Source organism: Perissodus microlepis, chromosome 9 (assembly GCF_051167445.1).
Source record: "Perissodus microlepis isolate ML-2025 ecotype Zambia chromosome 9, ASM5116744v1, whole genome shotgun sequence".
Taxonomy (NCBI): Eukaryota; Metazoa; Chordata; class Actinopteri; order Cichliformes; family Cichlidae; genus Perissodus; species Perissodus microlepis.
In genome coordinates, this window is record NC_140469.1 from 23,341,945 (window position 1) to 23,358,172 (window position 16,228).

At 40.8% G+C, this 16,228-nt stretch overlaps 2 protein-coding genes across 2 annotated transcripts; one reads left to right on the plus strand and one right to left on the minus strand.

Moving 5' to 3' along the window:
- Nucleotides 1-5,725: 5,725 nt before the first annotated feature.
- On the minus strand, nt 5,726-12,217 carry thnsl1 (threonine synthase like 1). The gene is made up of 3 exons (XM_084939715.1): nt 11,924-12,217; nt 9,462-10,865; nt 5,726-8,945 (listed from the first exon to the last, which is right to left on the minus strand). The coding sequence occupies exons 2-3, from the start codon at nt 10,833-10,835 to the stop codon at nt 8,142-8,144; spliced, it is 2,178 nt and encodes a 725-aa protein (XP_084795841.1). The 5' UTR covers nt 10,836-10,865; nt 11,924-12,217; the 3' UTR covers nt 5,726-8,141.
- A 761-nt stretch (nt 12,218-12,978) lies between these two features.
- enkur (enkurin, TRPC channel interacting protein) lies at nt 12,979-15,945 on the plus strand. The gene is made up of 5 exons (XM_084939717.1): nt 12,979-13,165; nt 14,175-14,320; nt 14,407-14,639; nt 14,744-14,890; nt 15,687-15,945. The coding sequence occupies exons 1-5, from the start codon at nt 13,083-13,085 to the stop codon at nt 15,861-15,863; spliced, it is 786 nt and encodes a 261-aa protein (XP_084795843.1). The 5' UTR covers nt 12,979-13,082; the 3' UTR covers nt 15,864-15,945.
- Nucleotides 15,946-16,228: the final 283 nt, after the last annotated feature.

Genomic DNA, 16,228 nt, shown 5'->3' on the forward strand with positions numbered 1-16,228 from the left:
GATCGGAGCTGGCTTGGCCCTGACTTATCGAAGAATTAAGAAAGTGGAACCGGCTGTTCAAACCCCCACAAGGCTGCCCGCTGGGATTGAAACGATGGGAAGAGGCGTGAGTTTCTCAAAATGGGTTCATTGAGTGCAGCACGGATAAGATCTTGGAGAAGCTTACGGCTGCCGTGAATACTCAGAATAAGATCTCTGAGTGCAAACTGGATTACATCTCGGAGGGGCTCGCTCGGAATAACATCTCTGAGCGCAAATTGGATCACATCTTGGAGAAGCTCACTGTGGTCGTGAGTTCTCAGAATCAGCTCTTTGAGCACAAGAATGACAACATCACGGAGCGCAAGTTTGATATCATCATGGAGAAGCTCACGGCTCTCCAACGGGAGATTGAGAGACCAGTGTTGGACTGTTAGAACAGCTTTGAAATTCATATGAGTTGTTCGCACTAAAGTAAAAAGCACCATCACTTCATGCGGATACCCTCTCGGCGCCAGCTGCGGTCTCAAGGCTGGGGCCGAACAAAAACACCCTGATAACGACTGTGTTTAGTCTGTTCCTTCCCATTCCATGCAAGGCCACCTGGGTTGGCTGGAAGACTGTTTACTTAGCCTAGCAGGGCAAAGGACACTGTCTCAGCTGAACTATGGACACGCACACACATACATATACACTGATATGCACACACTCATCCCCCCTCCCTTTCCAAACGCCTTTGATGCTTGTTCCCTCCTGGGAACACGGTGGGTCTGAGCCCGCGCTGGAATGGTAGCGCTGGGCAGGATGGCTGCTGTGTTTGCTTCGGATTACTCCTCACCCCCCACCCGACCCTGTGGCTTGTCACGTGTTCCATAATGTTGTGCTGTGGACATTTATGTGCTTTTTTGTGCAGAGGAGTTTTTTTGTTTCCTGTTCTCATGCTGTCCTCCCAGGAGCCCAGCATGAGTAGAGGTCTCTTTTTTTACTCTTGTACTTTCCCATTGTAGTGTATATTTCAGTGGTTTTTTTCTGTAACGCTACCGATCTCCGACCTGTATCCCCATGTGATGTCTGTGTTGTGTGTGTAAGGTCGGGAAAGCCTTGATTGATTGATTGATTGATTGATTGATTAAAGTCAACTCCCTGTGAACTACTTGGACCTTCCATTGCTGCTGCTATGATGCAACCTGAATCTCCTGTTATGACCATTTGTACCCACTGACCTTAGGGAACATCAACATGTCAAACTGTCCAGATGCTGGAAATCCCCAGAATTATATTCTCACTGAAATGTTGCAATTTTGCCACATTGGAGAAAATCCAGATCATTGCAAGCACCTCCAGGTAGTCAGAACAGGACATTCAGAGAGGGTATAAAAGTAGTATAAGAGCTGGCAGAGACAAAAAGTTAAGCCTTTCTTAAGCTTATACACAGTTATACAGGTATAATGTTGTGTTTAGTCTGTTTAGATCTAACTCTGGTTCATTTTGCCCCTTGGTGTGGTTTGTTTCTCCAGGTATGAACACAATGACGGCACTCTGGTTTGTGGTACTCTGGTCTATAGTACACTTCTACAATACATTTTGTATCTCAAAATGTACTATAGGTGTATGAAGGCTTGCAATTAGCTGTGAAATTAACATAAATTCACACTTTTCTCACACAGTACCTTTGTCATGTACTTACATTTGTTGCTCCCAACCCAAACACATCTGGCCAGTGACCAGACTGAACATTATCACGTGGTTTGTAGTGACACATTTTGGTTCACTTGGAGTTTTTGTGACCAAACAGACTCGTCCTCTGAGAATTTTTAATTGATTGTAATTCATTATAATATATTTATAATTCAACTGCACGTGCACCCCAGGCAGTGTACTTCAAGTCAACATCATAGAACTATAACAGGAATGACTATTCGGTCATTGGATCTCCAGCTAACCACACCTGATTGTAACCTAAGCTTCACACTAAATTTACTGTACTGCAGTGTTGTGGATTTTGTTATGTATTTGCCTACAGAGAGTGATTCTCAACCAATGCAAACATGCTTCCATGCAGTCCAAATGCACCTCACTCGACGTGGATGGCACTGGGCATCAGTCAACAGGAAACAGTTAAGGAATTGACAATGAAGTTCACCAGGAATTGGAAAATTGTAAAAAAAAAAAAACAATTGATGATCAAAAATGTTCTGCGAACAACGTGCAGGCAGTGTTCCAGTCAGTTTCCTTCCAGCTCTTTGTGTCTTCTAACCTTGCTCTTCTCCATGATGGACCAACAACAGCGCTTAAATTCAATAGTTGCATCATAAACAGTGTTTTAGATGCTGCCTTCATCTGACAACAGATGTTCAGCAGGTAGACAGGCAGTTCCTAGCTGGGCACAAAATGCCGTGGACTGCCAACATGCTACCACCACTGAACTATAATTTCCCCCATAATGTTTCAAGGGACAACTGAAGGTCAGTTATAAAAATGTGTTTGGAATTTAGCAACACTTGGGCTCTACAAGGTGTGAAAATCCAGGAGGATTAGTTTTACACTTCCAAGCTTGTCTCCATTGATATCATTTAACCCCTGTCATTCAGCTGTCAGTCAGAGCCCTGCCTCCGAGCCACAGCTCATATCTCATCTTGCAGAGGTCCTTCATGGGGTCATCAATTTCTCATTCTCTTGGTGATTCTAGCAGACAGCTGGCAGAAGACTGGTGGAGACATCAGTTAAGTCAAATCTTTTCTTCAACTTGCCTTTTGTCTTTAAGGCTATTAAAGACCGTAAACAATAGACAAACACTGGTGTCTGTTCTTTAGCTCTCAGTTTGCATCAGCATGCAAATGAGTTGTTCCACTCCAAAAGCTACCATCTTCAGGTGGGTGAGTAAAAGTTGACACTTTCATTAGCTTTTCTCTCCCTCCTGTGTTAGGGAATGTGTTGTAGAAAACCGGGAAAACCTGGCTTCATTTGATGTTGACGAGCAATGGTTCTACTCTGAGCTCCTCACCCTACCTCTAAGGGAGAGCACAGGCACCCTTCAAAGAAAACCCATTTCTAAACCAGTCATGGCAATCTTTGTAATATCATAATCGTATCATTAACGAAAATCAAATGACGAAGATGAAAACCCAAACCTCCTAAACCCATACAATGTTTATATTAAACTTTATTATTAATGGTTTTCCATCCAAACACTCTCACCAAAGCACGCGGCCAGCTGCCAAGAATTTAACTCAGATCTTTGCAATGGTGGGCGAGTGTTTTTACCTTTGCTTCAGTACCAATATTTAGTGCCAGAATTATATGCCAATGCTTTCCTTTTTTTAATGTGCCAAGATGGACAAGGATTAACTGTTCCCCCTGTGGGCTTTATTCTTGGCAGAGTGAAGAAGACTCTGAAATAGCATTTATTCAAAGCATCAAGGGACAGTAAAATGACGCTGAACCAATGCTAATGACTTTCTGTGGGGATGTTTGAAGCTGCAGTTCATTTATACAACAAATGAGTGTAAAATTTGAAAAGACAGGGGAAACATTCTATATTTTTACACACATTAAACTTAACCATGGAAAGGCTTGCAGTTTTAATTTGACTGTGCCACATTGCCAGCCACTTCATTAGAATTGCTATTGTAAATATCATATCAGCCAATTACATGGCCTCAAGAGAACATGCTAAATTTCAAACCAAGCATCAGAATGAGGAAGAAGGATCTCTTAACTGGCTTTGAACCTGGCATGGTTGCTGAATCCAGATGGGCTGGTCTGAATATTTCAGGAACTGCTGATCTACTGGAATTTTTACACGCAATACTTTCTATGGTTTACAGGGAATGGTCATAAAAAGAGAAAACACTCAGTGGGTGGTAAAAATACCTTGTTGATGCAGTAGGTCAGGAGAGAGTGACCAGATAGCTCACAGCTGACAGTAAGGCAACAGTAACTGAAATAAACACTTGTTAAAGCAAAGGTATGCAGAAGAGCATCTCTGAATGCACAACATGTTGATCCTTGATGCAGAAGACCACACAGAGTGTCACTTCTGTCACCTAAGAACAGGAAACTGAGCCTACAATTTGCACCATCTTGCTTGAATTAAATTGAATTAGCTGAATATTATTGCTGACCATGTCCATCCTTTTATGGCCACAGTGTACACATCTTCTGATCGCTGTGTCACAAAGTTTAAATCATCTCAGACTGGTTTCTTAAACATAAGAATGAGTTCACTCTACTCAGATGACCTCAACAGTCATCAGATAGCAATCCAACAGAGCACCTTTGGGATGTCTGGGAAAGGCAGATTTGAATCGTAGATGTGGAGCCGACAAATTAGCAGCGACTGTGTGATACTGATCACGTCAAAGGGGAACAAATGTCTGAGGAAGGTTTTTAACACCTCGTTGAGTCTGTGCCATTAAGAATTCAGGCAGCTCTGAAGGCAAAAGGACAACATCACCGCTGATCTGTCTGGCCTGGCCCTGCTGAGATCCTCCTTGAAGTGTTTTTTTTTTTTTTGGTAGTAGCTCCAGTGCTTCACCAATCGTATTCTATCATTTTTAGTTGTGTTTAGTTTAGTATGTATTTTTTTTTTTGGCGGGGAAAAATCCCAGTTCCCAAACCGAATACAGCTGACTGCAGTCGTACAACACTTCTTCATAAACACCACAGGTTAATAAATTACCTGGCAGTGCTGTTGTTTTATAGGTTATATAAATAATCTTTATAAAAGCAAGCAGCTAGAAGCAGAAGCACAATCTCAACATGGTCCACTGGATTTTCTTTCTAAACTCCTGCGATGCATTCATTTCTTCTTCTCTTTTCTATTTCCCTTCACTGTTAAAGAGGAGTTTCCATTATGCCAGTGGTTCACATTAAGGAGATGGGAACAGGCTGCTACCTGCAATTATCCTTGCTCACCCAGCCGTGGGTCACTAGGTGCTGAGCGACAGCTGGCTGTCTCGTTCCCTCCACCACTCACACACACTAACAGTCACACACCTGCACACCACACTCATGTGGTTCCAGACTCCTTCCCACACATTCTTTACATTCACCTGCCAAGCAGCTTGATTTATAAGGCCAATGTTCAGAGCGATACAAACCGCAGACACATAGGTGACGCACAGAATCAGTGCAGTGTGTTCTGTAATATATTCATGCATAGAAAAGCGATCAGTCATCCTGTAAGTGTGGAAGAACAAACACACACACACACAATGTAAGCAGCGACAAAGTGATTGTTAAGGAACAATACTGACTCGGTTAGACTTTTCTGATTGAAAAACAGTGGGATCAAGTTAGGAACACCAATGCAAGACTAAAGGTTCTAATAATGAATTACGACATTCCCTTAAATAACAAAAGAATAAATAAAAATAAAGGTTTTATTGATGTATGATGTTTGATACAAATTTGAATGGGGAATACAGTTAAGGGCTTTAAATTGGTGTGTTTTGCCCCTTTTTTATACACTCTTAAAGTATGAGTGTAGGAAGTACAAGACAGAGTCATAAACATGACTGTGCTAAAAAATACAAACAATAGCAACTACAGTTAATGGATAATGAAAAGGCAATCAAATGAGCTGATAAACCTTAGATCTAGAAGACCTAATAGGTACTACACACCTGTGATATTAAAGTGTTAACCAGATTACCAGTTACTATTACAGAAAACACTTCTTCTCACTTCCTGCAAAGAGAGACAGTGATCCAGATCAGAGGGCATGCTAGCAAAGTGCTTTGTCAAATCCGGCCTGACTTTCCATCTATTTTAACAACTGCAGCCATAAGCAATCCTGCAGATCTATGAAACGTATCTTCCCCCTTCCTCTTGCCACAGCTGCTGAGGCAGCACCTGGATTTAAATGACTAGACTCATTTCTGAACGCCTGATGGTGACAGCTGAGGATGGAGAAATTACCCACAGACCTGTTTCTATTCTTTCTCATGTGAGAGGCATCTGGGAAGAATAACTGTAAATTGTTTCATTCCTATATAACCACCACCTTAACAAGTTCACGTGCTGCATTCTTATCATCAAAATCCACGACGATACCATACAGTACAAAAGTCTTTGACCACTTGTAGTTTGGTGATATTTTGTTAAGGAAATAGGAAACAGGTGCAAGAATAATTGAAAAAAAGCACAAACTGTACAAATCTAACAAGCTTGAAAGTCAAATTGGTGGTAATATAGCGTGGTCACCGTTACTGTCCAATGCTGCCTGAACTCTTTAAGGCAGGGGTGGGGTGTCCTGCAGGTTTTAGATATCACCCTGGGTCAACATACCTAAATCAAATAATTAGTTCATTACCAGACCACTGGAGAACTTCAAGACATGTTGAGGAGATAATTTAGCCATTTAAATCAGCTGTGTTGGATCAAGGACATATAAAACCTGCAGGACACCGGCCCTTGAGGCCTGGAGTTCCCCAACCATGTTTCTAAGGCAAGCGTTCTCGTCACTTTAGTGGCCTTCATGAATAGTTCACAAGGACATTCACAGCTCTTCTTTGGATGTTGGCTGCCTTTTGTTTCTGTTCTCAGTCAAGATGATTTGGCCCCGAGGACACCAGTTAATGATCGATGGCGCTCCATTGTTCTTTCTTCTGTCCAGGTATGTTTTTACTGCACTGGCAGTGTGTTTGGGACCATTGTCATGCTGATAAATTAAGCCATTGATAATTAGACACTATTCAGATCTATGGTGGATCAAAATCTGAGAAAATCTGACAAATCAGTTTTGACAAGATCGCCACCTTTGACTGAAATGCTAACTCCAAACCATGACAGAGCCACCATCATGTTTTACAGATGCCTGTAGACATTCTGAAGAGGGTCATGTTCAAGGACTGGACTGAAAATGGGTGAAAAAGCAGTCAATTACCAAAGATCTTAGAAAGCCCTTCAGAAAGGTTGGAGGACTATTGCTCAAGACCACTTTTAAAACAACTGCAAAAAAGTCTAGCTCCTTGGAATTAACAAATTTAAGAATCAAGCGATGGATTAAGACTTTTACACGGTGCTCTATATGTCAGAAGTCTGGTTTTTATGACAAAAAAAGCATTTTCTAGCTTATCGAGCAACTATTAAACTCCTCCAGGTTTACATGGTCAATACTGGAAAAAGCGCAAATTACTAAGAAAAGATGAGGTGAATAAAACATCACTTTATAATTAAAAAGTGATTTAACAGTCAGATTTTATTACTGCAGAAATGTGTGATTAAAGTAACAATATTGATTTTACACCATATTTTACTGGTATTTGACCTTCCCCCTGCATCTACATCCATATACTGTTAATGAAACGCAGCAGTAGCCAAGGGGTAGACATCCCCATCTAGTGAGCTTGGAATCCAGACTTTCATGAGAACAAATGTTGCATAATCAATCAAATGAGTAATAAAGCTGTTTAAAGCTCTATTAGAGTATAATTTGTGTAAAATATGTTCATTTTTCTCAATCCTGGGGGCTCAGACAGATTTACCTATTTAATTTGTCTTTAAATGCATTTTCACGAGGTTGCTCGCTCATTTGTTTCCCTTTTTTGACATGTTAATCAAGATTTTAGGTTTTTTCCTTTGTAATGTGCAGGGGTGCACATAAGTGGTCCGCAGGTGCGCATTTGCTGTCAAAATAAAAGACGCGCACTAGATAAGAAGTTGCAACGCGCGTTTGCGTCCATATAAAAGGCTGTTTTTGTCCGCTAGAGTGGGATTTTCACGGCATATTCTGCACCACATCTCTGTGCGTTCATCATTTGTTTGAAGCCAGCTCACCTCCTGCAACCACTTTTCCAAGAATACGCACTTCTTTTGCGGTTTGGACTCCTTCAGACATTTCTTTGGAGGTGGAGAAACACCAAAGTAATTGCTTAAAGGAGCTTGCTTCTTCGACATCTTTAAGAGTTCGAAACAAATGTCTGTCCTCCTCCAGAAAATCTTATGTACGCAAATGCGCGTTGCAACTTCTTATTTGGTGCGTGTCTTTTATTTGGAAGCGAATGCGCACCTGCAGACCACTTATGTGCACCCCTGGTAATGTGTTCTGTTTGCAGTAAAAATCAAGTGGATGAAACAAAGAGGACAAAGAAAAAGAGTACTTTTGTAATTTCTGGCTAATTACTTGAAGCTGGACATCAACAAAAGCTGGGATCATTTTACATAACTTTTAAGAAGGAGTCCTGTATCATGCTCTCCACCTGGTCTACCAGCACACTGTACTCTGCTTCACAAATGCTGTGTTTCCTCTTGGCACTTTCTTTCAGGCATTTTATCATCTCTCTGTGCATTTCTGGTCTGGATGCAATAAGTTCCAGCTTCTTGAGCTGCTCAGCGGGATCCTCTGGAATATTTGGGATTTGTAAAGCTTTGAACACAGCGGGAGCAAATTTCCCATAGTGAGCCGTGGAACAAAACACTACGGGACATGAGCCATCCTGCAGCCTATCAGCGACGAATTTAGCCACAGCCGTGTGTGTGTCCATGACGTAGCCCGTCTGTGTGTGAACACTCTGGATAGCGGCCAAGCAGTCATCCTCAGAGCACCAGCCAGACAGCACTTCCTGCTGAATCGTGCCAAGAAGAGGCTCGGGAACCTGAAAGTGCTGCTGTCTGTCTAAGCGTGTGAACAGGTCCTTGACAAGATGGCTGTTTCCGTCGGAGACGTGGTAGATAAACCTCTCGAGGTTGGAGGACTTCAGGATATCTATAGCGGGGGAGTGGGAGAGCATCAGAGACCGTCCCCGAAGATCGTACTGGCCTGTCTTGATAAAGTCAGTGATGACACGGTTGTGGTTGGATGCACAGATAACTTTTCTTATCGGGATGCCCATTTGTTTGGCGTACACAGCTGACATGGCATTGCCAAAGTTGCCAGTAGGGATGCAAACATCAATGGGATCGCCGAATTTGATGACACTATCCCTGCACAGATCCAGATAGGCTGATGAATGATAGACCACCTGAAAGAGGAGAAAAAGTTAGTAAAAATTTGCTTAGTGTTGCAAAATAATACTGCCCTTGTGACTGACTAAAAATCACAGACTTTCAGCAAGTAAGTGAATTCCTGAAGGACAGCAAAACACCTGGATCAAACTTTTGGTGTTTTCACAACAACAGAATGGGAAACACAATAAAATTTCACTTTACAATAACACTGTATTCCTGTTTCTGCATTTTAAAGAAAGACTGCTTCGTTCACAAGCATACTGGGGTCATAGTTTGAAATTTAGTTCCACTTCCTTGCAGCACAAACCAGAAATGGACACCACTCACCTTCAAAATAAAAGTTTTTTAAAACATGTTGGCTGCAGCTCTGAAACAACTTTTTTTTGGTAAGCATGGAAGTCTGCTGGCAACCAAAGCAATCACAATGTTGGATACGAAAAAGCTTATTAAATTATAATGTTATAATTAAATGCTTATATTTATAAAAATCAATGTCTTCTTGCAGCGACACTCAGTGATCATCAACCTACCTGTGGCAACAGCCGTGCCCAGTTGATGGAGTTGCCGGTGCTGAGGACTGTGCCGTACTCTACAGCGAGATGCCCTGTCAGCCCCGCCTCCCCAAACATCCTCTTGATATTTCTCTGGCAGAAGTCAAAGTCTGACAGGACGCTGACAGCCCTGGCATTGCCCTCCCTGTAGCTCATCATCTGGAGCTTCTGAATCTCACTCACTCCTCCCTCCGGGAAGAACACCAGGACGCCGGTGCGGTGTCTGTCAGTGCCGCTCAGCCTGCTGAAGCCACTGAGCACTGCACTGCCAGTGTCTCCAGATGTGGCTACCAGGATGAGGTAGTTGCACATGGGTGGGAGGCAGTAGGCGAAGAGCTGAGGCATCAACTGCAAAGCGAGGTCCTTGAAGGAGGCAGTGGGGCCATGAAAAAGCTCCTGAATGTACTGATTGTGGGCGAGGTGTTTTACAGGTGCGACAACCTTGCTGGCAAAGTTTGACCCATATGCCTTGAATATCATTGTTCTGAGATCCAAAGCAGAGACGTCCAGAGGGTGGATGCACTTTTCAAGTAAAACTAACGCTCGCTCTGGGTATGACATCTCAACTAACCTCTGCCATTCGCGTGAGCCTATCTTTGGGAAGCCATTTTTGGGAACATAAAGCCCTCCATCTGGAGCCAGACCCTCCACAACCACATCACTAAAGTATATTTTCTGCTTGGACAATCCTGCGCTATCACATCGGGTTGAAATGAATGTTTCTTCATCACTTTTCTGGTATCTCTCCACAGCTTTCAGCACCTTCTCTGCTACCTCCTCCACTGTGTCTCCTGTTCCACACAGCACCCTCACATCAAGCCATTTCTCATAAAACTGTTTCCTGTAAAGCAAAATGTCCCTCATGGATACCCCTTCCTCCTGGCCCACTATCCTGTTCACCTTCATGCTGGTGAGTCTCTGTAAGATGTCCTCACTGTCCACATCCAGGTAGAAGACCAGCCCGCTCTGTTTGACATGCTGCATTGCTTCAGCATGAAGAGGATTAGAGCCCGTCAGGGAAACAACACACCCAGAGGCAGAGAAGTTACACAAAGCTCGACCTTCTTCCTCCAAGAAACACCTTCCGCCAACTGCTGCCAACTTAGCAGCAACAGGCATCTTCCATGCCGTCTCCAAGACGTCATCATCAACATCTATGACAGGGAGTCCCAGTTTGTGGGCCACTATCTTCCCCACCGTAGTTTTTCCTGCTCCCGGAGGACCCATGAGCAGGATGTTCTTGTCTCCCAGGCAGGTGGATCTGGCGGAAAGCCATGATTTTTGTGTAGACAGTGAACTCAGGCACCATTTGGCAGCTCTTATTGGAAGCTGGCTTGTATTCAGTAGACCCATTCAGGAATCAAATGACAACTGCCCTTACCCCTGTGAAAAAGAACATATTTCAGTTTTCTTTCTTTTTTTTTTAGAACAATGGTATTCTAAGATTATAGTACACCTAAATTTACATGTCAGCATGTTAGCTTTTTGACAGACCTTGAAAAGTATTATATAATCTTGTCACACACCCTAACATCTTAAAGATAAGAAGACACCGTTCTAAAATCATTATCTCTTCCATTTAGACAATAACTCTTATTGCTTTTAGATTGGCCCTAAAAAGCCATACCAAAGCTGTAAATGTAAACAGAAATTTTTCTGATTACATAAGATGGGTAATAATAGACCTACCAAGCATATATGCAGTTACATGGCAAGTACATTTAAGTGCACTGACAGGCACACCTCCCCTTTTTTAGTCACATGCACTGATGTCCAAATACAGTGAAAACTGTCCCACTTTAGGCACAGCATTTCTATGCCTTCTCCCTCATTGTACACAGCGAGATGATTATCAGGCAGAAGAAAAGATAATATCTACTGAAGATATCAGTATCTGATTACTGGGAACGTGGGGTTAACAAAATATCAGATAACATCATAAAAACAAGCCTCCGCTTTTATTTTATACAAGTTGGTAAGCTTGTATAAAACAAGATAAAGTGCATCTGTCCTTCAGATGCCTGATGTGAGTTTTAACCTTCACACTTCACACGCAAACATGTGCTTTACCCCATATGCAGTCTGAGGGGGACAAACTAGAAAACTCGAAATCATTGCAAGGACTTTTTTTTTCATAATTCGTACAGTTCAATAGTGTTCAACAGCAGCATAAAAAAGTAATTATTTATTTTTTAACGTAGGTCAGTTTGTTTCATTTAAATTGACCGTTAAGGTATAATTACAGATATCAGTAGCATGCTTAGATTTCTGCTTTCGAAGTTTAGAGATGAAGTTAGCCGAGGAATTTAAAGTCAGCTGCAGTTGTAATTACCAAGCTTATAAGCTTTGATAAAATATCGTAAAAGGCTGGGATAACTTCTCGGCTTATTCAGGACACTCACAGATGACCGTAAATGAAATTGAATGAGCAATACACTTACGCAAATAACGACTTTCCATAAGCTCCCCCTGTTAAAAAATGACTTTCTAAATTACGTAATTATGTGATCTTGTTAGTTTACACAAGGAAATGAACTCTTTGCGGCAACAGTCTCCACAACAGTCGCCATAAATAACTACGGTGGGCCTAGAGGGACAAAATTATATTTATCACTGGAAGCAAAAAATAAAAAATAAAAAATGCTTAACTACATATAAATTCAGCGACGTTTTAAACTGTAACCAAACAGCTTAGAAGTTGTAGCAATGAATGCGAAGTTGTAGCAAACATCTAGAAAAATCCACAAAACAAAGAGAAAATCTGAAGGCAAAGCTGAACTCTTTGCTGCTTTCAAGTCTGCCTCGAAAATCCCCTCCTCTAAACGGCAAACAAACTTCACGCGAAAATAGTATATAGCCCTTGTAATCTTAAAGCAAGAAGACAAGAATATTTTTTGCAATTTAATGGATAACGTGAAACATTTTACATTTGAAACTTTCAAAAATAACAAGATGTAACCCTAAATCATCCGGGCAAGGACAGAGAGACTCAAGAGGAGCTTCTATCCCCAAGCCATCCGGGCCCTAAACACACACACACCCGCCCTCTCACATCATCTATAATTGACTGAGACAGGACTCTCTTCCAGACACTCTAAACCAAGGCACAATGTACATTCCAAATTCCTTTAATTTTAATTTTAAATATGTTTATATTGTCTATTCTGTAAAATAGTCAGATGTCTATTCATATTAATGTACAGAATTCACCTGCTTGCTGCTACTACTGCACATTCACCCAATGTATATACTATTTATATATATATATATATATATATATATATATATATATATATATATATATATATATATATATATATATATATATAATGTTCTTCCTCTACCCCCCCCCCCCCCATTTTTGCACATGTAGAGGAGCGTGTCAGGCTACATTTCACTGTGTGTTATACTTGTATAACTATGCATGTGACAAATAAAGAACCTTGAACCTAAATGAGACACTTTCCGACCGCTCATGAACGCAACATCTGCTGTTCTTGTTTCCTAGCAACTAACCAGTGTCAAACAAATTTGGAGAATTTAAGGCTATTAGCCTTCAAAAGAAGCTACAGTACTCTTTCGTTAATCGCCTCTTTATTCATGATGTCTGAAGATGTTCATCCTCCAGAAAGTGCCTTCAATCTCCTTCCAGTGGAAGACAAAAAGAAGGAAAAAGCTCCCAGGTAAATTGCTTCAACTTAGCTCAAAGTACGCAGTTAGCTTTAAACTATTATTTGGGGTAAACAAAACAAAACCACGACATCAGTTTGACATTAAAGTTTTACAAAGTCTTTGGGGTTTTTGTTTGTTTGTTTGCTTGTTTTGTTTTCCAGAAATAACTAATAAACTTGGGGTAAGTAGTAAATTGTAGTTTTACAGAGAATTTTTATTAAAATAAAGAGAAAAGAAAAACATCCCTATAGCTTTGTTTTTTTGCGTTTTTAAATGTTTGCTTTTAGTTTTATTGAGATTTTTTTGGAGTATGTTTGCTCATTTTTATTGAAACGTTTTGGTGTCTGTTAAAGGTTTCTTTTTTTCCTTTTAGGTATGTAAAGAGTTAATTAGAGAGATTAGAGAGATTTTATACTTGTTTGATGTTTTAGTAAAGACTCTGGATTCGTGATTCCTTGTAAGCTTTTACTGTGTGTAACTGAGGAGACATTACATGCAAGTAGCTTGACTCCGGGGGTGGGAACCCAGTGTGTTAGACATTTTTACTGCGTGCATGCGCAGTGAACTGTTCGCTTCGAACAGGTATGGTAAACCCCCACTGATCACTAGAACACTAGTCAGATGTTCTACACTACTGTAAATTTAGATTAGGTCGTAAAACAGAAACGCAGCTTTTGGACGGTATTTTAAAAAATAGTATAGGAAAAAAATCCAGTATTGTGTAATAATGTAGCTGATTTAATGTTCTTTCAGTTTGTTATGTAAATTAAAATGAAAAACTAAAAAAACTCATCACTACCTATTTTGTTGACGAGTTTGACTTAAAAATAACAGCAGAAAAGACTAAAAATAGTAATTTATAATATTAAATTTTGTGAGTACAGTATATCAATTCAGTTTTCTTTTATTTTAAAGCATGGTTTTCATTTGTTTTTAATTAAAAAATAATGATTTTGTTTTTAAGTTTTTGTAGTGATTGCTTCAACTAATGTGTTGCTTTTTCTTTTTTCTTTTTTTAAGGTATGTATCAAAATTCAGGCCTGCAGTTATGTTGGAGAGAAAACTGGTGAAGGAGCCGATAAGGACGATGGGACCTGCCAGAGTGGAGTTGCCATCTCCAGAGAATTTCCTCAAGAAGCATTCGAAAGAGCCCAAACTGCCTGAACGTGAGTTCATCTGTCACACCGTTTTATTAGCGTGTGGGTTTGCCTTGAGATGGTGAATATGAGCTTCTTGGAATTGCATGTTTCAGAGACGCAGAGCTCCACAGATGTTCATAAAACCTGCTCTTTCACTGAGAGGAAACCTCCGGTCCCCAGAAGGAATGACAAACCACTGATGGGAATTCACACCAAGAGGGACTTTTTAAAGGAAACACCTGAACTGGTGCCAATGAAACCACAGCCTGCATGCGTAGACACCAGCAAGGGGCACAAACAGGTGCTGGAAAACTCAGGGCTTGTCCCAAAGTTCATCACACGAAAGGTATTTTCCTACAGTTGCTACTTGCAGTCTTTTAAATATCAACATAAAGCATGCTGGAATAATATCATGTTTATATTTGCTCATAAAATACACCCTGCATGAAGGACTTTGGTAGAGTACCAGCGTACCTCCAGCAGCGCAGCGAAGCAGAGAGGAGGGCTCGAGAGGAGTATGAAAACTTTGTAAAAGCAGAGCGGGAGCAGAGGGCCATGAAACACATGACAGAGGAGGAGAGACAAGCCATCCTGAAGGTAAATAAATGCAGGGGAACCATGCTGGATCTTACAATTTAGTGGATTTAACTTGAGTTATACAGGGTTTTGAACTTCAGTTACTCACATGCATTAACACAGTGAAGCTGTAGGATGACAGTTAGATTGTTCTCAGTTAAAGTAAATGTTGAGGGTTCTTTGTTAGTACAGTACAGTTTGTACAGTTTTTCATTTAAACTTGATTTTTCTATATAAGGACTTACAGTAGGAAGTGAGAAGACTAGCGGGACCATCAATATTTAACTTTAGATCCTTGATTTCTCAATGTGGGCATCATTATTTTGTGTTTAAGCTTTGCCTCGTGTGAATGGGTGATATGGTATCCAGTGATTCATATGGCACAGAACAATGTTAACGTTTAGCCATTAACACGACACAGTGTCTGTCCCTGTGCGGGGTATGAGGCACAAAAACTGAGATTTCTGAGATCATTCCAGCAACATTTTCTGAGTTTACTTGTAAAAATGTTCACAACTAAACTTGTATAAAGTGCATGTAACATCAAATTAATTAGAGCTCTCATACTTGTGTATACTGTTTTTTAGTTCAAGAGATTTCTCCTCCTTAACTGCTGCACATGCAAAAATAAACAACAATACACCAAAGCCAACTCTGGCCGCAAAATACCAGTTTTCCTTCCTTACTCAGCAGGATTTCTTAGATAATTACCCTCTGTAACATCTCTGACTGATGCCTGTTTACTCAGAAAAGCCTTGAATACAGATAGTCTGTCTTGTGACATTGATGCATTTCCTTCCCCAAATCTTCTGTCCAGCGCCTGAAGGAGACCTGGGATAAGCTGCATCACGAGTACCAGGCCCTTCCCCTCATCATCGACACTATGTCACAGAGGGCCACCAAGGACTGCCTTGAAAGGCAAATGAAGCAGCTGGAGGACGACATCGACTTATTCGAGAGGTTCAAAATCATCTACATACCTAAAGATGATTAAACTCAGCAGTGATGAGATGCAGTGTAGTGAATGTTGTTATTTGCCCCATTCATGAGGAAAATAAACTGGTTGATTTACTGTATATTTTTTGCAGTGTCAGTTCATTTTTTTACAAAATACAAGATTTTTTTTCAGACAAACAACACTCACATGAATTTATGACTTCGGCCACTTCCATATGTAGTCCAAAAACATAAATTTGTTGTGCTGTTTCATGACATGAGAGAAAGTTTTGGCTGATGATGATGAATCCTGCTGTTTAGTTCCTGTGAGATTTTAACAGAGGAAGAAAAGCTCAAAACATAAATCAGGTTACAAGCTCAACACAGACTTCCTTTAACCCTCTTGCTCTTTTAAAGCTATCA